The following is a 24,495-nucleotide window of genomic DNA, read 5'->3' as shown; positions in this document are numbered from 1 at the left end:
TTTGTAAGATTCTTTCTACAACAGATAATTGTTCTTTAAAACTCTTTACCATCTGTAAAATGGGAACGGGTAGAGGCAATATTAAATGCTTGCCTGTTAATAGTTAGCCAACTGTGTGCATCTATACTCATTACCTGAGGATGAAAAGATATTCTTTGCAATTGTTAGGTAATTTTTTAAAACTTTTTTTTCCATAGAAAGTAATGCAAATGCCTCTGTCTGAGCAAAAAGGACCGTGCTTTACAAGAAGACTAAACAGTAAAAAAACTTGGAAGAGAGGGATATATCAGTGGGGAGAGTACTCTGATGATTAGGAAAAATGCATAGGCAACACAGATTTTAAAAAAAAAACAGAAAGCCAGAATGATTAGAAAATTCACAATAGTACCCAATAGTCACCAAAAAGAATACCCAATTTTATCAATAATTTTATTTCGCAGGTACACAGAGCTGAGAGCATTTCAGAACAGCAGTTTCATAAGCAGTAAAAAGAAGAAAGGGAATGTGGTATTTTAGATCTCCACAACTACATTCCAAACATGATTTTCCAATATAAGTCAAATGTGCACTTGCTCACCTTTATCTCTCTTGTTGCTTTCAAACCAAACCCCTCCTCTTCAAAGTTAGCTATTTCAAAACCCTCTGTGGAAGCTCCATTTTCAGTTGCCCATTTAATCAGTTCAGGGAAATAGTCATCTCTTTTTCCATCAAAGACAATAGACAAACCTATATACACAATTTATTAAAAACAAAACAACACAACAGAAATAAGAGGATCTAGAAAGATAAATAAGTTCAGTAGAAAAGCATATGTAAAAATCTATCTGCTATCCCACAGCAGCTCTACTATGAAGCAGTTAAGTTAGAACTGGTCTTTGTTAAATGTTAATAGTATAAAAATATCATACCCAATTTTCAACAACTTAAAAAAATTCTGCCAAATTGGTTTACCTGTGATCTTAAAAAAATAACCACCTAAACAGAGCTCCTCTTTCTCTTTTAAATAAACAAGAGTGAAAATATTTTCCAGATTAATGGTGATTGATAAATGCAATCACCACAATGTGATAATATAGACACAAGGAGGAATCTGAAAGACAAGTTGCAATTTCATTAATTCAGGACTGGAAACAATGGTAAGCAGATCTTAAGCTCCTCTCACATGCAAGGCAGTTAGCTTTTCCTGCAGCATATGGACTGACTAAAATAACTAAGGACTGATCATCCTCCTGATATCACAGAGCTCATCCAGATTTTTACACTTTGCTTCTGCATCGGCACGTGGTCCACCAGTGAAATCACAAGTCTCATTAATTTCCTAAGCTTTCCCCTTTTCTATCATCTGATCTGAACCTATGCATTATAGTTCCCAGATACACTAAGCCAGCTCCTTTTATACTACTTTGCCTCTATGTTCTTTTCAACCCAAAATCCAGTGTCAGCTCACATTAAAAGTTTTCAAATGCCCCTGAAACATTCAGGGTATTTTATGACTGACTAAACGTTACCAGCATTTTCTCTGATGAATGTTTCAATCTTTCTGGCAAAGAAGAAAGATACGGTGAACAGCATAGCCCTAATGCTAACTCAGTTCTTGTTAACCTGAATTTTGTTTTAACATAACCTTTGGTTTACATCAGAAAAAACAGGACTCATGCAACACATTTGCAGAAGTTACACGATAGCAAAACAGAAAGTTCACTTCTACAGAGCTACGGGATGCAATCACTCAAACACTATCACTTATGCTTCCATATGCCCTCTGCCATTAACTGATGTTCATAGGTTGAAACATCCTTCCATGAACTAAGATTACTATGTATTAGTAAAAAAGGATTAAAACCAAATGAAAATAATATTTCAAGCCTCAAAGTACAGTCTTTGCTTCTTCAAGCGAGTACATGAAACACTCAAGCTTCATTTTAAATGCAGTCTGGGTTTTTTTGTCATCACCATGTAAGTATCAGTGAGTTATTCCTCTGCTATTAAAATACAGTCGTAAAAAAAGTAATTTTTTTCTATAATTACGCAAAAAAAGTTTTTAGGAGCATACCTCCAGATATAAACAAAGCTAATAGGAAAATAAAGTAGCAACAACAGTGAGCTGTTGCAGAACATACTCGACGAACACTTTTCTAATTTAAAAAACAAGCATAACTTAAACAGGAAAATTAGCAATAAAACTCCATATTATCTGTGGTACCGTTAGAATTTATTTTAATTTTGTTCTTGATTCATAGTAGAAAGATTTATTAGCTGATGCACTTATTTTTGCATGTTTAAGTATTTTTATTTTAACATAGTTTAATATCATGATGTTGAATTGCTGAAACTTTCCATGTCCATTAAATTGTTCAGGCTACAATAAAATACTTATAACATCAATTCAAACTGTTCAGATGTAGAGACAGAGGAGCGGACTATGCAATCAGGAATCAAAAAAGACTTTCACAAAGGATTTTTGCTTATAGTCCTTCAGACAGGTACCTCATTACAATCTCAAGGTCTTTTTTTTACTAATGTAACAGAATTATCACAAGATAGTCACTCAGAATTATACGTATTAAAATGATTAATGCCCACCAGAACACTTCAGAAACACCTGAAATTATTAAAGGGAGCTACATGTCAGAGAATTAAGGTTTTTTATCCTAAAAATAATAGAATTGCATAATATTTATATAACAACAACAAAAATACTCCTTGTCAACAGACAGTTCCTTAGGCAAATCAATACTATGAGCCACCCTTCTTCTAAAGCCTTTCACATTTACCTTTTTGCTTTTTGCGAATTTTCTCAACAAGTGAACGAATTTGTACATATTCTTCCCATTCCTTACCAGGACCTGGAGTAGGACTGCTGCATTCTGGAAATAAAAACGCCAAATAAAAACATTTTTCTTAATAAAGTGTACATATTTTTTTAACACTACGGAAAAGGTCATGGTTTCCCAGGAACTTTAACTGAGCCTTAGTACTACTTGTCTTTCAAATATGTTTACATGGTAAATACTATAATCTCCATTATAAGTGTCCCATCAATAGATACTTTAAAAATTTTCACAGTATAACTTGACTCAAGTTCCTGCTTTTTTTTTCTTTTCTTTTAATATTCTTTCAGATTTAAGAAACAACAAATTTTTTAAAAGACAGGAATTAAAAAAGGTAAGCGACCAGACCACTAAGTAGATCATCTCTCAGATGACAAAAAAAAGTGTTTTCAATAATACATGCAAACCATTCTGTTTACATTAGCCTGCCTGCCATCATTCTTGCTGTAACAAAAGGACCTTACCTTAAGTAATTCAGAAATTTGTTGGTACACACATTTGACCTGCCTAGTCAATTCGGTTTTCACAGATGCATGTTTACTGGAGGGCAAGTAAAGGAATTCTTAGCCAAGCTTCAGCTTTGATTATATCCACAGTGTCTCTGACAATATTTCAAATGCCAGCACGTGGATTTCTTGATCTAAGCTGCATAAATCCAAGCGGACAGCTGAAGATTACCGTGCTCAATTGATTTGAAAAATCTTTGTGTTAAGTAAATATGGAAGCTTGACAAAAAGAACAGCTGATACTTGTTTTGCTTAGAAAATGAGATCTACGCTTTATTTTTTTTGAAGCAAAGCAGAGGCCAATTGTAATATAAGCATAGAACTGCTCTGCCAACTCCTTGTTTGCTCTCTGAGAGTAACACTGAAGAGAAACTCTAATTTTTCTAAGACAACATTTAGATGTGTCCAGGATATGAAAATCTGGACATGTGTTTCAACAAGCAATGTAGCTTAGCACAGTTACTAATGACTAAAGTGTGAACAGTATTTTAGCATCATCATACAGACTTACACTCTGCTTTTCATATTCACTAGAAAGAATGGATGAGTTCCAAGTTCCTTAACAAGTGAAACAAACTTTTGATCAATACACAAGACCTAAGCACTTTTAAACAAGAACAAAGTTTACTTAAGAGAAAAAAACATCACTACTGTTGAACTGAGTTGTATTGCTGCTTTTCATAGTTAATTTCTCTACTCTAAAAGCAGCTCAAAATACTGTTCAAGTTATAAACAGTGCAACTCTCAAGTTTTAGAAGAAAAACATTTTTGACAAAACTTAAAATTGAAGTTTTCTAGACTAGTTTTTTTAAAATCTAATCTCATCCAGTATTTATGTGTGTGTTGAGATATAAATCCACAGGCTGCCAAATATATGCTATATCCAGTGCAGACACATTTAAACAAGCCAATAATGGTATATACTAACAGAGTTAGATACTATGAAGTATATACTATACTATCTTAAGCAGGCTGAAATAGCAATCTTAGCCACACACAATGAATAAAATTCACTGGTTTCAACATTTTTAAGTGGTCTACACACCATCCCTTTTCCCAGAGGCATTAAAAAAAAACTTACTTTGCAGTAACTCACTGATTAGATTCAACATTTCCTTTGGAGATACTGTTGCTGTGGCTCCTGTACCTGACTTCTGAGTTTTTACTCGGCTCTTCTTCCCCATCTTCCAACTGAAACAGATGAAGAAGCACATTGTCACAAATTACTAAGAAATAAAAGACATTAATAATGAATGGACAAGATATTCTCTTATTGCATGGCTTTGAATGTAAGACATGCACAGCGCAATCTAAAGCAATACTTCATATAGATGCATATTAATTATCACAGGGTAATTAGAAAATAGAATCTGAGAGAGAAAAACAAAACCAAAACCCAACAAACCCCAAACATTTAGAAAATTTGCAAATTCATTCGCTGTGAACATGGATACCAAATATCCATGCTATACAAAAGCAGGTTACTTTACCTAATCAGCTACACTGCAGACAACGGATGAAATAATATTTGTGACTGTACTAAAATAGTAATTCAAAAGAAATACAAAATTATGTATTCCACTTCAAAATAAAATCAAATTATCATACTCGTATCTTCATTCATATTCATCTTCTTGTAGTTCAAGAGAACTAGTTCAAGAAAGCTTCTAGTTGCCACAACTAATGGTAACTGACCATCATCAACTGATGCTTTCATCTCTGCATGTGCAGCCTACATAGTCTATATGGTACATAACAACTTTCCATACAGTATAGAAAAAACTATGTCCAGTTATTTCATGGTGAGAGGGGAGTCAGACACACTCTTCGGACATCGGAAAGACTTCAGCTGCCTACATCACTAACACCACCTCAGCAACAGCAGCTTTAAGTTATCATGCACTGCACAATAAAGTCCATAAAAATGCTCAAAGTCACTATATAGAAATGTTCTGAGTGCTCTCTCCATATAAAAGGGATCCTTCTATCCTTGTTCAGTGTAGCTAGCTAACCCAAAATGAAATGTTTTTTCCCATACTCTACCAAAAAGTTTTGTTATTTGGCAGCTGGTATTAATACTGGAAAGTATTGACCAGCAGCTGAAAACTTGCTTCTCCACATTGACCAAAGCTGAAACTTTGCAATCCATAACTATATAGAGAAGGTATTTTAAAAACAAATGTAATATATTAATAAACTTCTAGTGGGAAACCGAATTCTTTCATCTTCCAACGCAAAGAAACAAGACTACCACTGAGTACACAGAAAATAAAGTCCTGGGACACAGCCACCCCACCCATCCTCAATTTTAGTTCTCTTTCTAGCAGATATGAAAGGCTCAAATAACCCATCTGTGCTGCTTACTTTTTATCAGTTCCCCTTGAATTGCATAGCTTTCTCAATACAGCTGCTATCATGAACAGGCAGGCTAGTGAAGAGAGATGCCCCAGATTCCACCTAATCACAGAGGCTGGTCACACCCTTTGAAGTTTTTAAATTAACACTGGGTATCCTCTTGAAAGACACTGCTTTACTGCAACCAATTACATTTGATACAATACTTGATAACATTTTTCAGCTAATTTATGAAGCAGGGAGTAAAGCCCATGAGATCCATGTTGAATTTACAGTAGTACACTTTTGAAACAAGACCAATAAATTGCCAACCTGCCATAATAAAGTGCAAGACAAAGCTGTAGAAGAACAGTACCAACAAAAAAAGTATTTAGCAAAGTTTATTTTCATGATCTTCCCATTATGCACAACTTTGGGTTTTTCTGATTTGTTTTGGTTTGGGTTTTTTGTTTGTTTTGGTTTTTTGGTTTTGTTTTTTGTTTGTTAGGTTTAGTTTTGGTTTGGTTTTGTGTGTTTGGTTGTTTTTGCTTTTTTTTTTCTTGTCGTTTTTAGTAATGTTCTCATAAATGTAAAAAGATAAAAAGACTTCTTGGTGCAGGAGGCCACCTTGACAAAGACTTCATGTGCACATCATCCATTCACATAAGTGTTCTCCTCTACCGTATGCCATCCTGTTACTTTAACTTAAAACCCTTCTGCTCTTGAAAGAATTCAAGTCAGATAGGTCTGTAATGGATCCAACAGCAGGTTTGGGGACAGAGTTAAAAACATTCGAAGCATGAACAATGCAGTTCTATATTGGTTAAAAAAAATCTATTTTCTATATTCTAAACACAGTCCCCTACATCTTCAGAATCAAAAAGTACTCGTACAGTATGTTCCATATTAGCACTTATAAATTAATGACTTATTAATTAAGCACTTATTAATCAAGATGCTCATAAATATTAAGGAAAGTTGAATAATTAAAATTAAGGATTCTAGTTTCTCATTTGTAAGAACAAAATATGTTTATTAACTAATAAATGGAGGAAAAGCAGCCTAAGTAAATGTTCTGTATACAAAACTACCAAAATACTGGGAGCTTTTTTTTTCCTTTTAAGCTCTCTTAAGAGGAAGAATCTGCTTGCAATATAAACATCCATCAGTAGATTTTAGGAGAAGAAAAAACCCAGAGACAACTGTGTATCCATTACAATGCTACATCAATACATGAAGCAGTATGAATATGGTACATGGTTAGATCACGATTTTTGAATTTCTCCCTGTATGAAACATGTTAGTAGTGAGAACCTATTTTTGCAGTAAAAGCATTGCCAAGAGTTATGTCTAAAGATAAAGCTGATTTTAGAGTATGTGAAGATCAAATTTCCAAGTATGACAAAAAGAAAAATTTGATCGCTGAGTATTGCATTACGATCGTGGATGACTATTCCTTTAGAGGCAAAATACAATCTATAGCTGAAATCCGCTTTATGCAAATAAGAAATTCAAGGCTAGTACAAGATCTCCCTCAGCTCCTACTGCTAAGTTATTAAGCAGCAAAGTTAATATAGGAAAAATAAAGTTCAGTGAACACAAACCATTAGATTGATGGCACTGTAATCAGAAATGCATTTTTTCAGTAGGATGCTACCAGTATATGAAGATGAAGTTCTGTATCTTTGCTCTCTCCTTCGACACATATATCTTGTCTAAACTATTGCTTCTTCATCATCAGAATTTCTATAGAGAAAATACTCTGCATGCATGATTAAATCAGCAAGTCTCTCTCTCATAAATATCTTGAGTTGTCTTGTTATGGAAGTATTTCCTTTTAAGGAATCATCTATCTTAATCAGAACTGTGCTTTTTAATCTCATTCCAGATCAGAAAAATAGGTTTCCACTTCCTGTATTACATGTCTGCATTCACTTCTCAGTAACATGAAATGTAGAGAACTGTTTAAAAATCTAACGAGTCTGAAAGAGATATTTTTTAGCAAAAGCTGTAATTTGAATGAAATTTCTGACACACATGGTTGTCCAGAATACATATTCCTAATACCAACCTATTGGAGCAGCTCCATATAAAAAAGAAGTGACATAATATATTTTATATAACATATAATATAGATTATGAACTTTTTTACAGAATTTAATAAAACACTTGGCAATGCTCTCTGCCATACTTAAACCAGCAAGTGATGAGTCACAGTGATAAGAAGAAATGGAGAAAGTGTGATTCCTTTGTGAGACAACTTTTTGTAATTAAAATTACATTATTAAAATTATGCTTCATGAAACAGATTTTAGAGTTAGATTTCAATTCAACTGAAATTAAAAAAATTTGTAACTTCAGAAAAAAAGGTACTTTAAAATTTGAAATTAATAAGAATAATAAATAACTGTTTAGAAAAAAATCCAATATGGCCCTGCTTCTCAGCACAGCAATAAAAGGACAGGCTGTTTGCCAGTACATACACGACAATAGAAGCAGCAATATAAAATACACTTGCATGACATTTAAAGAGAAACAAACTAAAAAAAAAATGGACCTCAGGACTAAGATGCACTGCAGACTTCATAAATCTCTAATGCAACAGCAATACGCATTTCAGTGGAAAAGTGATTTGGCTTGCCTTTTTTTTTTAATTTTTTCTTTTTAAATTTTTTTTTTATGTTTGCTTTTCTGGTTGTCTTCTGATTAATATTTTTTGTACGCACTATGCCATGTTTCCTTTCAAGTACATGTTGTTGAAAATTCCTGAAAACATTCTGCAAAGAGAGAATATACTGACAGCCATGATGAATAAGCTTGGTAGCAAACAACACAACTGCATTTCCAAATATAGTGTCTGAGCTGGCTTAGAAAACATAATCATGCCAAAACTGGCACTGAGGGGTGTAAATGATCCATCTCCCCCCTCTAATACAGCTATCAAAGTGCAGTTATGTTGTGTCAGACTTTGAACCTATTTCTGCATCATACACAAATAAAGGAGCTATAAAATATTCCCCTTCTTGACTTACAGCTTGTTTACCTGTTCACCTAACAGTTATCTTTTAGAAGATATCCATGAGAAACTCTATACAAAAATTTCAAAAGTACTAAAGAGCATGTGTTTGGTTTTGATTGGATTTTTTTTTGTGTGGAGGTGTTTTATGGTTTGTTTTTTTAAAATACTTAAGAATTTATTCAAGAAAGCTAATATTTATGGTACTGAAGAACTTGGTATCATCACACCATACCATTTCTTTAGGGAAGTAATTCCAAGCTTAGATGATAAAATATAGATCTTTCCAAACAATCTTTCAGAAAAATTAGTTTAATCATTTACAAATATCCCCAGCTTTTCACATTCACATAACTGCCAAGGAGTTCACTGCAGCATTATGTAGAGCTGCAGTTAAGTTTGATAGAAAAAAGTCTATCATAAGAGACTATAAAGATACCTACCTCTCACTCATTGGGTAAAAATACAACCTTGTAACCTGCATTAGAAAACTGTGAATATAATGATTTGCTAAGCAAGGACCATATTAATTTTTAAGTATTTAACTATGTTAATACAAAACAATTTATCCCGCCTGATTTGGAATGTGAAAAGTCTGATTTATTTTCAGTTTACATCTCCCTTTCTTATCTGCATCTTTGCCAATGGTCTTAGAATCCCTGCAGTGTTCAGTTACCCTCCTCATCTCTTCCAGGACACCAAATTGCTTTTGCTTCCCTCCCCACATGACCCTACCATGCTGATTAACAAAGAGGCCAAGCAGATCAACTGTTCTCTACACAGCTTCTCCGGTAGCAAGTGGACCAACTTATGTTTGAGTTCTACCACTCTATCAGATTTGACTGAATTATGTCCAACAAGTTGATGGATGAAGCTGTTAAGAACTGACCAGAAGACAGAATTGACATGCCCCTATGAGCTTTATTTGTTTCAGCTATAACTTTTTAATTAACAGAGTAGTAAACCAGCTACTCAAAAATTCACTGGCCTTTTACAATAACAACCAAGTTAGCAATTCCCATGGCAAGACTTACCCATTCAAGTTTAACTTTGCTTCAAGGACTCAGTCTATTTCCAAGGCAGTATCTTAACATTGTAGCTTCTTCAACTCGGAACCTTGCAGATGCTAATTACATTATGTTCCCATTACCTAACAGTTCCCACCCCACGCATCATCTTGGCATATACTAGCACAGAAGGTGAGGGGTGCAGATTTAGAATCAGGATTAGAAGGACAGATACGGGTCGACAAGGGCAGACAAGGAGAAAACTAGGGGAATTCTCAAGCCATGCAAAGAGCACGGAGAGGTGAGTGTAGTAGGTGGTTGTGGGATATGTTCCTTGGCTGTTATCAAGAGGGAGGACAGATGAGTAGGATGCATACAAACCAGGCTTGCAATTTTTTTCCAGTTTGATTTTCTCAGACTAAGTCACTTTCCCCTCTACCTCAGAGTGGAAAATGTATCATCATCTTGTATAAACATATGTTGAACAGCCAAGGTCTTCAGGGACATTCTTAATGCTTACAGGCAATGGACAGGAGTTCTGCAAACTGTATGTAGGAGAACACAATTTTACACTTGATATGACTAGGCTTACGGGGGATGTGATCTTTGCTTCCACTGATAAAGGTTTTTTTCTCCTAAAACTGAATCCCATGACCATGGGTAAAAAGATAAATACGTTTTATAGCATAAAATCAAGAAGTGTAGGAACAGAGTGGGTGGAGGAAGAGATCTGTGATCTTTAAGAAAAATTCAGCTTATACATTTACAATGAACACAATGTTTGCTTGTGAAAACCACCTACATCATGTCACTTGGAAACCACATTAACACTCTCATCACTCCTGAAGTATTAATCTAGATTCTCCCACTAAAAAAATGACTAATTAGTCACTGATTCAATGCCTTTCCTCCCAGCTCTTGATTTCTCACCTTCTCTGTACTCCACCTTCTCTTCTTGCTATTACTTCTTGTCTCTCACTACTCCTCTTTCCTATTTCTTCCATTTCTTCATTTCCTCTATAAACTTACCACAAAAGCTCTATGAAATACAGTATCATTGCAGTGTACCATGCTTCTGTTCTTCTACTTAAGTTGTAAACACTATTGGAAGTGGGAACTCCTGTGATTACACAGTTCTTAACACAAGGTGGCCTTTTTAAACACAAGATCTAAAGTATTGCCATAATAATGATTACAATGCTGACAAAAATAACTGACAGAAAGCACCAATATGCTTAATGATAGAAAAGCCCATGCTGTTCCAACTTAGAACTGCATTCCACTTCAAATACAACATAATTATGTTTCTCATAACCTTAGCCATAACCTATAATAACTTCTTTCTTTAAGAGCGAGATATGATACACTGCTCCTTGTGGCAAAATACTGAACTCTAAATCAGTCCAACGCACAGTTCAACATAGAATGCCCTAGGTTCTTCTGCTCTCAAATGCCTGCACATTCATCCTGGTAGTTAAGAAACTATGAACTGTCTCATACAACATGCAGAAAGCATTCTTGACTTGATCAGATGAAAAACCTTAACATGGCAGTTCTTGTACCAGCAGCCCACATAAGCACACATTGTACAGGGAGAGAGAGATGCTGGCACAAACATATATTGGTTACACACTGCAGTTTTCTTACAGTTCATCTTATGAGGTCCTGCTTAACACTCCTTCCTTCTTTTCTATTGTCTGCTTGCCAAGTTCAAGACTCCACAAAGTACTCTTCCTAGGTCTTGATTAAAACAAGACTTAGCACATCCCCTAGTACTTCCCTGTCTGTGACAGGATAGTCACTAAAACTACTTTATGTACACCTTGGTATCAAAGATGCGACCAAGAACTAGGAACTTTTATCACCATTTTCAGTATTTTGCTTAGAGACAGACTAAGTGACAACAGTAAGAAAATCAGTCATTGCTGATGACTACAAAGGCATGAGTAAAATTCAGCAATATTATGTTAATAGAGATGCAGCAGAACAGTATGGCACTCACTACACTGCCACAAAGAGAACTAAGAGTAGAAGTTTAGTCCCTGTTCAGGACAGTTGATGTGCTTTGAAATTTTGAGTGCCTTGAATGCAACTAAAAACTTCAGGGTGATGGTATCAAAGCACACATCATTTAAACAGTAATTGTCTGTTGTAACCCAAAATGTACAGTTCACATGGATCAGCCCTCACAGCAACAGCTTCTTAGTCACTAAGAATCATATTTTTAAACATCAAAAGGGAAACAGCACCTCTTTAAAGGGGTGGAAAAACAACTTCTAATAGGAAATTAATCCATTTCTCCATGTGTTTCTGGTGAAAAAAAAAAAGTTTGGTTGTAATATGAGAAATATACATTCTCTAGGATGTACAGAAAAAAATGGATATATATTGGATCAATGTCATTATATATTACTGTCTCTTTCACATAACAGCTAGAGCAGAAAAAACTGAGTCTGATTGGAAAGCAAAAAAATTTCCTGGGTATCACTGTAATTGATTTTTTTTAAAGTCCTTTTTAAATTGCATTATAGTCAATGGCATAAATAATACAAAACTAGGCAATAACATACATTCCAATTAACTGGACTGTCTCCAAGGAAGAGATTTAAAGCTAAAGATACTTAAAGCCAAGGACTACTGTTTAATTGCAATAATAATTCCACCTAAGTGGAATGCCCTCAAGCAGCCTAGTAGCAATTGGGCCCACAATTATTTCTATTCACTGAAAATTTCTATGAGTTCTGTTTATTTTCTGTCTTAACACCTTTGCCTACCCTCTGCTTTCTATACATATTGCAACTTCAATATGATTTATTGTTGCCTGTGAGGCTGCTCCTTCCCAATCAGACAGTGACATAGGAGCGTCATAGTGACAACCCACATCTCCAACCATGGCACAAGCACCAGAACCTATAAAAGCAGTCTCCACAGTTTCTGGGACCTTTTAATGTAACTGATCCACAGGTGGAAGGTTCTTCTTCAGGCAGCTAGGTGATACAGATGTAACTGTACACCAGACACACTAAGCCCCTTTAATTCCAAAAGACTTCTTGCCCCCACAGTCTATACTATACTAAGTCTATACATACTAAGGTGGAGACAAAACATGTTGTAAATCTAACAAAAAGGAGGAAGGAATTACAATATCCACAGCACAGAACTAGCTTCTACAAGCTATAAGACCTGTGCTATGCTATGTGGCAGCACACCTGATTCTTGGCCTCAAAATAAGTTTCATTATACATTCATGTCTTGTAATAACTTAAATTGGCTCAATGTTTCAGTACCACTACTGGAACCAGAAAACAAAAACCACAAAAATACTTAAGGACCTGTATTTGGCCACTGAACTGCACTACCCAGTGAGCACAATTAAACTGTGCTTGAAGTTATAGGTATCTGAATTCAGCTACAGTTTTGTGTTGTTTTCTGGAATACCCTGTCCTTACAGAAGAGAATCTAAGCAGCTTTAAAATAACTGCTGTATTTTTCTCTAGCTAAAAGTGAAGCACAGCTGTTCATCAAGCTTCTGTCTGCAGCAAATTAACTCCCTAAAAGTGTACCCAATGGTGCTGCTGGCACTTCACCCCGACCAGCAGTGCCTATGATCACTGTCATCCCACAAGAAAACAAAGCACACACAAACAGCTCAGAAGTGTCTACTGAGTGCATAACTAATGCCACAACTTCCCAGCTGGAGCCAGAAACCACAGTACAAACAAGTGTGAACAAGGAAAAGGTAGCAGTATGAAGAACTGCAGTGGGCATTTACCTGCCTTTTCTTAACCTTTCTAGGACATGTGGCAGTATCCATAGCGGTAACATGCATGCTGTGAGATGGTATCATGCATCTTGTACAATCCTGAAAGACACCAGACAGGTCATTTTGAAAAAGGATTGAGTTCATGGTAGCAGGGAAGAAAAAAGAAGTTTCGAATGGTACTCCACCTCCATGAGAGTATGCTGCACTTTTTCACATCTACATAGCACATCTGCCTGCATTCCTGATCTGGGTGTGGAGAGACATCAACTAGCACTACATACATATATATATATACATATATATATAATACAAAATAAAATAAAATCACTGATCATTCTTGGAAATAATGAATAACATTACTATTATTCATTACACATGGAGCCATGTGAAGTCTGAGGAAATATGTGCTCTTAGTTCTATCATAGTGTAGTACAAGGGTTACAACCATTTAAGTTGTAGCAGCACACAGATTTACTGCAATGCAAGCGATACAAAGAGCACCACCGGAGTTTTCTCTTAATAGCTCAAAGAAAAAAAAAATCTTTCCCAATAAAATTATTTCAGACCTGCCTTGTAGCAGGTGCTAATGATTAGGAACTTTTTTGTTGAGGAAACAGCACTGAATAGATCCCAGCCCTCAAGCCCAGTTTTGATTAACACTTCAAGACACTGTAATTTGAGCATCCTTGAAAGCACCCATAGCATACCAAACACTTAGTATTTCTAAATCACCAAAGAATACTATTTTGAGAGTTTAGAAAGTAGCTTCTTACAACATTTAAGTGTTATGTGCATTGTAAAAAAAAAAAATAATTAAGAAGTGAATGTCTGATAAATGATGTAATTGAAGGCTTAGTAACACTTGGAAAACCTTAGAAACCCACTTGGCCTTAAGTCCACTTCCCATCTGGTGGTTAAAATGTGACTGTTCTCAAAAGCAAGGCTTGGAGTTTCAGGGGAAATATTAGCAGTCTTCTGATCTTTTAATTTTAGACCTTGAAAATGAAGGAGCTGGTTCCCTCAAGCCCCTTTTTAATTTTTGGCACTCATAGTTGGCAACTGGAGCCCCCAGAGTCTCCTTCATATTTACTCAAACTACTGACATTGCAGAAGTTTGAAATAGGGTAGCTTATAACACAGGCATTTACTAGGCTGTCAGGTACAAGAAAGATGCAGCAATAGTAAGTATTACTTGGCTTCACCCTTGAGTTTTGAAATATTTGATAAAATAATAACCAAAATATAAACAAACCACAAGGTACTGTAAACTATCATCAGCTTCTCAGAAATCTTAATCCTCCCAATTCTGAATAACTATGGTAGAACTACTTGGTAGATCATTTATTTTGTAGATTTGCAAGTGTCAAAACAAACTAAAGCAGAAATATTTTGAGCATTTTAGCAAATCCATTACAGAGCAAATGCATTGCACTCTCTTGTACCAGAACACATCCAGGATGACCACTCCAAATCTGAAAAAAGCCTTCTTCAGTTTTAAGGGAGAAAGACTGCACAGTATCTTTTCACAAGATTACTGCCTGAAATATACTAATGCACTGTTAACACGTGCTGAAAATCAGATTTTTTACCCTGCCTTACTTCCATGCAAACCACTAACAGTGTCATTAGCATATCTGTCTAACTGCCAGGCAGACCATGTGCCAAAACCAAGAGTAGGACTGACCAGACCCTAGAAGCAATATTCTTAAATTAGTTCCTTAGTTAAGGAACTACAACCATTTATACAGTCCCCCTACAAAGCTCCAACTCCTCCAAACTGAGACTTCAATGTTCTTATTCCTAGCTACCTGCATCCTGTTTTCCTGGGGGCTCTCTCATTTGCCTCAGATTCAGTGGTTTGGACTTCCAGCAGTCCCAGGCTGCTGGAGACCCACTACCTTTCAATCTCATCTTAAACATGCATGGCTTTCTGTGCTATATGAAGAAGACACAGCTCTAGAAGCAGCTTTAAAACCTGCTGCCACAGCTAGAGCCCTGCTTGTTTCACCAGGAACACTGCCATCTCTTCTTCTGCAGTAAAGGACCATGAACTGTACATTGCAATAGCCACCAAAGCCACAGCTGAAACACTTGCAAGAATTAAGTTCTATCCATCAGCCCAGAATGAAAATTTGTTCCTATGCAATATAAGCTCAAGAACAAAGGAGCAAGCAGCAGCATGAATCCTGGCATGGGTGGCTGATACTGTTAATACTCTGCTTCCCAGTTCTTCCCTAGCTGAGCTTCCCACTTCCACAGATAGTACCACTATCTACTAGTCTGGCAAATTTCTAGATGGAGATGACTTCTACTCTGATCAGCTCTTCATTATGGAACAGAAAGGACAGAAATTAATATGAACACCATGAGTATTATCACAGAGAAGCCTCTCCTGATATCTTGCTGCAGGTGGTAGTGGTAAATGTCTCTTCACCAAAGAAAAATGCATTCTGGGAACAGCAGTGCTTTCCAAAACTAGACTGCCCATGTCCTTAGGCCAAACTGTCACATACTGTCACAGTGAAAGTCTGCAGAAATGTGCTCAGACCAGCTTTTTGTTATTAACCTGATCTGGCATTTCTGAGCATTTTCTAGAAAAGATTAAGTATCCTTAAAAAAGGTAAAATCTTACTCAAAGTTGCATAGATTTTTTGCTTTCTTCGAGCACAATAGTAAAACCCTGATAAAACAAATCAAAGCTGCATCACTACACTAACTTCCCACCTTCAAAGTAGGCATACACTGTTCCTTTAAGATGATGACCTCCATTCACTAGAGACTGCAAAGTTTTTCTCTGCACTATAGCTCCAAACCACTTGCAAAGACCAGCTACAAGACGCTACAAAATAAAGCAAGCAGTTACCACATCAGGCTGTCATTTCATTTTAGTCTTCTAAATGCCCAAACTCAAAGTGCAATGGGACAGTTTTTTTATATTTGGGCATGGATTCAAAGATTAAATAAGCCAGAGAAACAGGCTGTACAAGCCAGGCATCCTACAGTGACAGAAGGAAATCAGAACATTGTTTGTCATTGTCTCAAAAGCAGGGATTCTGTTTTTTTAATACAGCACTCAGAAATGCAAAAATTGTAATTTCATGAACTCTTACAGAGCTCACTATTATTCCCAAGCATCAGCTGGGAACAAAGTGAGAAACAACTGCTTGAATGCTGACTTTTACAAAAAGGGGAAGAGAACAGATACCAATCTAGACCTGATAACCACACAAAACCCCAACAGTCATTTTCCACAACTCTAAGCTTTACAGTTATATCAGCTTCTTCACTGTATCAGCACACAAAGCCTCTCAATTTGGTCTGACAACACCCATTTTACTTGCTTCTGACTGACAGAATCAGGTGCAGCATACTCCAGAGGGAATGGATGCTTCTCTATTTTAGGAAGAGTTATTATATTAATATGCTGTCAATGCAACTCTGCTCAGCAAAGTTGCAAAGCAAAGACTAAGCATTGCTGCTGGTCATCCAAAGTAGACAGCCATTATTTTTTTTTTGCTAGCCAACCCTAACTATTCTCTATGTCTAAAAATACTACTCCAGCACACAAAGTTCCTGAAGGAAAGAAAGTAATCCATACACAGCTTAGGTTGCTGCTCAGACCCACTTTATTTGGAGAAGGCAGCTTCCAAAGAAAAGATTACCCAGTTGTGAGATCATACATACATATACAACAGCCTTCAAACATTAAGACATACCCAGACCCAGGCAGATTTATCCTCCACACTGAGCAGTAGGAGTTATAAAAGTGCTGCTGCTGCTTACACAGGTTAGCAGTGGAGTACCACAGAAAGACAGGTGAAATGTGTACGTCCCAACAAGTTCCTGAATCCTAGCAGCTCTAACCATGTCATCTGAAAGCTCACAAAACAACAGGCTGCCACAGAGCATTTACTCAGAAGGCTGTGAGCCTATTTTGAAAGCTCAGTTTATGTAAAAATCCCTGAACACAGGACAAGCGGGTCACAGGTTTTTAGATACACACCAGTAGCTACTCCCTAGTAACACATTCAATAAAAAAAATATATGTAGGTGTATTAAATAAAAGCTTTTGTATCAAGGGTTCAATTGGTAGAACTTAGTATTTTTGCCTGTAAATAGGTACATGGCATCTGCAAAGACTGGAAGATCTAAACATTTGATCACTGGTCTTGAAGAATTAAGAAGCCCAAATTTGTGAATGTTTATTTCAACCTCTACCCCATTCCATCAACAACCAATGGAAGAGCATACTGGCAACAATTCATTACATCCCAGCAAAAGTCTGGAAAAGTAATTTTAAAAACAAAGTAAGCTGTAATGCCTGTCAAAGCACTAAACCAGAAACATTTTGACAAACACTGAAATGTTGCCTGGACTGGTATTAAAAATATAACAAACTCATTCATATGCCTAAACAGAACACTTATGCATAACAGAACACTTATGCATTTAGGTGAAAGTTTTCAGAACAAAGTATCTTGTATTTAAAAAAAAAAAAATAAAAAAATAAAAGGATAAGGATAAAGGGTAAGTCAGTATTCACCACACTGGGCATCTGTTCTTGGTTTCACAAAATATGCTCTGGTGTCCTACCACTTCATCTCTTCTAAGAGCATGCAATTGAAAACTGAAGGATGTAAAGAAAGTTATTTTGCTACTACTCCCTCATTTTCTAGAGCTGTAAACAGGTGGGACTTTCAAAGATCACCTCCTCCAAGCGCAGGAATGTTCTATTCCAGTATGCAGGATGTTAAGCAGAGGTGGCAGGAGGCCTGAGTGAATGAATAAAATGGCAAAACTCAAAGAAACAGAGGAGGTGCAAGCATGGACAGGGGACTCAGGAGGAAGTAAGGAAGGAGGTCAATAGAACTTCCTCCCTGGACTTCTGGAGGGCAAACTTTGATAAGTTTAGGAGATTGGTTGGTGGTATCCCCTGGGATACAGTCCTCAAGGACAAAGGAGTCCAGGAAGGCTGCACAATCCTCAAGAGGGAAATCCTTAAGACACAAGAACAAAGTGTACCTGTGCATCTTAAAACGAGCTGGTGTGGTACAAGACCAGCCTGGCTGAACAAGGAGCTTTGGGCAGACCTGAGGAAAAAAAGGGAAGTCTATCGGCTATGGAAGGAAGGTCAGGAAACTTGGGAAGATTACAAAGTTACTGCAAATATATGTAGGAAGAAAATCAGAGAGGCCAAAGCTCAGCTTGAATTAAATCTGACCAATATCATTAAAGATAATAGTGTTTCTATAAATATATAAATAGCAAAACAAGAGCTATGGAGAATCTCCCCCCCCTACTTGACCTGGGAGGGAAACTTGCGACTGAAGACATGGAAAAGGCCGAACCGAGTGCTCATTTTGCCTCAGTCTTTGTCAATGCCAATTGCTCCCTGAGGGTACAGCTCCCTGAACTGGAAAACCAAGATGGGGAGCAGAATGAGGCCCCCACAGTCCAGGAGGAACTGATCAGTGCCCTGTTGTGCACAGGTCTATGGGACCAGATGGGATCCACCTGAGGGTACTGAAGGAGCTGGCAGAAGTGCTCACCAAGCCACTCTCCAGTATTTATCAACAGTCCTGGCAAACTGGGGATGTCCCAATAGATTGGAAACTGGCGAAGGTAATGCCCATATACAAGAAGGGCAGAAAGGATGATCTGGGGAACTACAGACCTGTCAGTTTGACCTTGATGCCAGGAAAGGTTATGGAGCAGGTCACCCTGAGTACCCTCACAGGGTACATACAACACAACCAGGTGATCAGGGCATGGGTTTACAAAAGGTAGGTCCTGTCTATCCTGATCTTGTACAACAAGGTGAGTTGCCCAGTGGATAAGGGAAGAGCTAGGGACATTGTCTATCTGGATTTTAGTAAAGCTTTTGAAACTGTCTCTGACAGCATTCTTCTTCAGAAACTTATAGCACTTGGCTGGGATAAATACACCCTGTATTGGATAAAAAATTAGCTGTAAAGAGTGATAGTAAATGGAACTAAATCTGGTTGGTGACCAGTCACAAGTGGTGTCTCCCAGGGTTCAGTGCTGGGGCCTCTTTAGTATCTTCATTAATGATTTGGATGAGGGGATTGAGTGTACCCTCAGTAAATTTGCAGATGACACCAAATGAGGTGGCTGTGTCAATCTGCTGGAGGATAGGGAAGCCTTACAGTGGGACCTGGACAGGTGAGACCAATGAGCCAAGGTTAATTGTACCTGGTCTAACAAGGCCAAATGCTAGGCCTTATACCTGGGTCATAACAATCCCATGGTAAACTACAGGCTTGGGGAAGTGTGGTTAGAAAGCTGTAAGTTGGAAAGGGACCTGGGGGGTTTGGTTGATAGTCAACTTAATACGAGTCAACAGTGTGTGCAAGTGTCCAAGAAGGCCAATGGCATCCTGGCTTGTATTAGGAACACTGTGGCCAGCAGGAAGAGGGAGGTGATCATCCCTCTGTACTTGGCTCTGGTGAGGCTTTATCTTGAGTACTGTGTTCAGTTCTGGGCACCTCACTATAAGAGGGACACAGAAGTGCAACAAAGCTCATTCAGGGCCTGGAGCACAAGTCCTGTGAGGAGCAGCTGAGGGAGCTGGGGTTGTTTAGTCTGGAGAAGAGGAGGCTGAGAGGAGACATTAGAGCTCTCTTCAGCTACCTCAAGGGAGGTTGGAGTGAGGAGGGAAACAGCCTCTTCTCCAGCTACAGTCTCAGAAACATGTCTGTTGCTTAATGTCTACCTTATGTAGCACTTAGATGTGGCCAGCTTCAGGGCACGTAACACCTCTGCATGAACTCACTGCAGATAAAGCTGATCTGAAGCACAGAAATTCACATCTCAGCATGCTTCAGCCCAGGCTGGAGTCCTTCCTACAGCTGACAGGTCTGCTGCTCTAGCCAGGTCACAGATCCCAGAACTGAAATGCAAGACTGTGGTTCTAAGTCTTTCTTACTTCAAAAAAAGAAAAAGCATTAGCAGACTTGCTGAACAGTATGAGAAGTGGTAAAGGATAGACAGGGATAGATGGCACAAATGGAATAATGGTGGAGGAGATGCAGGAAAGAGCCAATGTAGGGCAGGGTAGCTAAAAACAGCAAAAGGAACCAAAGAAGGTTACAGCAGAAGGGCAAGAATGCAAAGCAATGTTAAAACACTTTTGGACCCTGAACTTGCCTTTTAATTACTACAACACAAATGCATGACTAAAGCCAGAGAACACTAATGGGGCGATGTCACAATGACAAACTCTTAGTGCACTTTATATAGATTTGAGAGGTCTTCTTTCATATTTTGTACTTAGTAGTCTTGGTTAAAAGATTATTAAACATCCAAAAACAGGCCTGCAAAGCTGAAGTGTCTCTAATAAGGCAGATGGAGAAGGATGGTCAGAATTAAATTAATAATCCCCTGTTTGCTATAAAAAGCTATACCATTACAAGTTTGCCAGCATTAGCATAAACTTAAAGCATCTGGCCAGGAAGGCCAAACCACTGCTGCATATACTGTACACAACTAGCCTGCAGGGAACAAATTTTATTAATCCTGTTTTGGTTTTAGGTTAAAGAAAGAATGATGGCATGTAAATATTACTGTGATACTGGGAAGGAGCCACTCCATAAAATAATATCAAAAGAAATTACTAAAACCAGCTAAATATTTATTTGATGCACTTATAAAGGCCACCAACTCCGACAAATTTAGTTAATTGTTGGGAAGCAGCTTCCAAAGACATTTAGTCTTATAATTAGAAACAGAGAAAACATCTTGACCATATTCTGACTTGGGATGCTCAAGATGCTGCAAGATCTACTGAAATGAACAAACAAACAAGAAAGTACAACAGTTTGACATTTATTCCCCACCCTCATTGCAGCTGAACCTAGTTATACATTAAATACAGGACTGTGTTATAAATTAAATACAAGCTTCTAGTAAGAAATTATTAATTTGAAAGTAACACAAAATGCTAAAAAGAAAAAAAAAGGCTACATTCAAGACAACCTCCCAAAGAAAAGTATGTATTTCATAATTATTAGCTTGCTAATTCTCAACTATTGTATTAATAAACTTGAGGATTGTTCCCATGTCCCCCTGCCTTCCATTAAAGCTTTCTTAGGCAGGAGAAATGTTTCTTACTATAAACACTTCTCTGATCTTCTTGAGAAAATAGTTTACAAGCTGCCCCACAGGAAACAAGTCCTTTTTAATGATTAATAGCCCCCTTGCCTCTCCTTTAAACCAACTCCTCAGACAACTCTTTGGCCAGAACAAAAATACATACACTTTGCAGAAAAGAAACAATAAGCAGACTGTTAAATGCTACCACTCTGTCAACCTATTTCTGTAATTTAATTTCTTTGGTTGAGTTTTTAGCTCCTCCTGAAGACTCCCACAGACTTTTTTTTTTTTTTTACCTACAAGTTCCTTTTGAACCACGTACTAGCGAAAAAACCTAATGTACTGGTTTTATTTGAATGTTTGCAAATATTTTGCTTCTTCAGAAAATATTAATCTCACTTTATGAAATATAATTCTTAATTGAAAATGAAGCAAGTCACACTGGTTGATTTAGTGTCATCAGCACAGAGCTAACACAAGAGCGGAGGCCTCCAACCCCCCCTTGATGCTTAAACCACGGGGCTCGTGATGTCTCATCTAACAACCACTGAATAATGACATTCTGGTAGCAAAGATACAGATCTCCCAAGATCTCCAGCACCCTGGAAGTGCCACATTCTATCAAAGATAAACCACTAAAACACTCATTTGCTGAAAACTACCCAATACTTCAGTTTAGCTGAATAATCACCATCACTATGAAAAAATGTTACACTACACACAGTAGATATACCTAAAATAGTTACATTTATTACAATAAAAATATCATTAAGATGGGCATTTTACTATGCAGAAAGACATTTGTGATTTAGTTTAAAATAATCTACAAAATTTAAACTAGAAATTTATTTCAAGACTCAGATCTGACTTCAGAGTACAGACCAAGCCATCTCTATCTGGGAACAGTAACATACAGATTACAAATTATTTCAGGGTTTGTGGTCTTTCTTCCCCATAGATTCGAAGTCTATTTCTAGGCACACCATGTCATGTAAGTATTTTCAACTGCACTTCAACATAAACGTCAATTCGGCTTGCTAAACTTAACTGAAAGCCCTACTAAAGCACAAGCTGGCATGCTTGAACATCTAAGGTATTAAATTACTTAACTGAGCAAAAATATCTGGAAACACCCTGGCCGCCTTTGTGCTCCAACAAGCTGTACACTGGTTTACTATTTTATACCAAGAACCAAAAACTGGACATGAATGAGAATGCTACAGCTGTTAACTCACCTACAAAGTATTATGTTTCACTTTTTAGTCACGAGCTTACAATAAACCGGAGCAGAAAACACTTGTGAGGCATTAAGATAACTTTAGTAGTAATATCCATAGAACAAATCTGTCACCTGAAAAGATGGGTGCTCACGTGCTCTGAGAAAGGAGAAAGGCAATTTGCTTTCAACTTTATCTCAGAAGCAAGGGTCCAAGGACAAGTCTCTCCAAAACAACAGATAGCAAAGCTTGGGAGACCAGCCCTGATCTAAGCTGTGAGGGACAACTTCCAAAAAGAACTGGGCTTGCCATGACAGCTAAATATTGCTTTTGGGTTAAAACCTAAATGCTTTAAGTTAAAATTTAAACTTTAAATTAAATGCACTTTAAATTAAAAAATTAGGAAGTTGCTAAGAATTGAAAGCAAGTGCAGAGCATAGCGTCAGCTTAAGCAACTCTAAACAAGTGTTGTTGGGTAGGAAGAAAGATGAGGAAACGTTCACGAGAAGTTCCATATCAGCAGCTGGTATAGTAACAGGAGGAGTCTGAAACACCTCGCTGTGTCAGGAGTAACACCCCTGTAGACAGTTTAAATTATTTTTGCCCTCAATTTAAGACCCTTCTCTTTTTCCTCCAAAGGTCGAATCCTTTTACTAAAGTAGGTTGCACTCTAAGTGACAAATAGAGAGAAACCAGAGCACTCTTTTCCTGCCAGAGACTCTCAGGAGCCACATACCAGCAGATCGCTCCTGAGCCAGACCCCGAAAGCGGGAGGCACGGGAGGCTCTTTGGATAGCCCAGGAAGTAGGAGTAGGGAGTATCCAAAATGTGTCACACATAGAAAAAGGAATTACATCACAGGAAAAGCAGTTTTAAGCCATTAGTTTTACTCTGGTTTCTGATCAGCCTCTCGGGGACGGGGCGGGAGAGGGGGGCGGAATGGGACAAGGCAAAGGAGTGTGAAGACGCGAATGTCAGCGCCTCGTTCGCTCTCAACCCGCGCAGAGCGGGGGGAAACGAGACCGACCCGCCTGCGGCGGAGCAGCAGACCGAGCCGGTGGCGGCCCGTGCAGCGCACGCCATCCGCCTCCGCCGAGGGAGAGCGAAACAACAGGGCGAGCGAGCGAGCGCCTGGCCCCGCTGCCCCCGGGCTGCAGCTCCCGAGGAATAGCCGGGCCGGACCGGACCGGGCGGGGGCAGCACCGCACGCGGAGGGGCGCGGCGCGTGGGCGCCCCGCGCGAGGGGTAACGGCGGCCCAGCCCGGCCCGGCCCGCCGGGAGCAGGGGGAGGCCGCAGGGAAAAGGAGGGGGCGGAGAGGCCTGGACCCGCGGGGCGAGCCCGGAGGCGGTGGGAGGAGGCGGTATCCGGGAAGAAGGGAGGCGGCGGGGCCGGCCGCGAAGGGGCGAGGCCCCCGGGAGGGCTGAGAAGAAGGGCCCGGGCCCCGCCGGGTCGCGGGAGGGAGACCTGACGGAGGGGCTGGCAGCTCAGGCGGGAGAGGGGCCCTCGGGCAAGGCCCCGCCTTACCTCCCGCGCGGCGGCAGCTCCTGCCTCGCCTGCTGGGAGCGGCACGGAGCCCCCGACCCTCACGCCAGACGCCGCTGCCCGCGGGTGGGGAGGCGGCAGCCAAGCTCGCCCCAGCCCCGCACTCCCGGCACAGCCCCGCCCTCTCCTTCTCCCCGCTGCCGCCATTGGTCCAGAGGCATCCAGC

General features: G+C 38.6%; 1 protein-coding gene across 1 annotated transcript in view; it reads right to left on the bottom strand.

The window, feature by feature from the left end:
• SETD3 (SET domain containing 3, actin N3(tau)-histidine methyltransferase) overlaps positions 1-24,477 on the bottom strand; it is a 56,040-nt gene extending 31,563 nt beyond the window's left edge. Inside the window, exons 1-4 of the mRNA XM_071745630.1 lie at positions 24,312-24,477; positions 4,419-4,528; positions 2,775-2,867; positions 578-726 (exon numbers count right to left, since the gene is read on the bottom strand). Coding sequence (XP_071601731.1) covers positions 578-726; positions 2,775-2,867; positions 4,419-4,521 — 345 coding nt within the window. The 5' untranslated portion in view covers positions 4,522-4,528; positions 24,312-24,477. The remainder of the gene's footprint in view (positions 1-577; positions 727-2,774; positions 2,868-4,418; positions 4,529-24,311) is intronic.
• Positions 24,478-24,495: the final 18 nt, after the last annotated feature.

The sequence above is a fragment of the Heliangelus exortis genome, chromosome 5 (assembly GCF_036169615.1).
Source record: "Heliangelus exortis chromosome 5, bHelExo1.hap1, whole genome shotgun sequence".
NCBI lineage: Eukaryota > Metazoa > Chordata > Aves > Apodiformes > Trochilidae > Heliangelus > Heliangelus exortis.
Note: the sequence above shows the minus strand (reverse complement) of the source record. Positions and strands in the feature narration are given on the sequence as shown.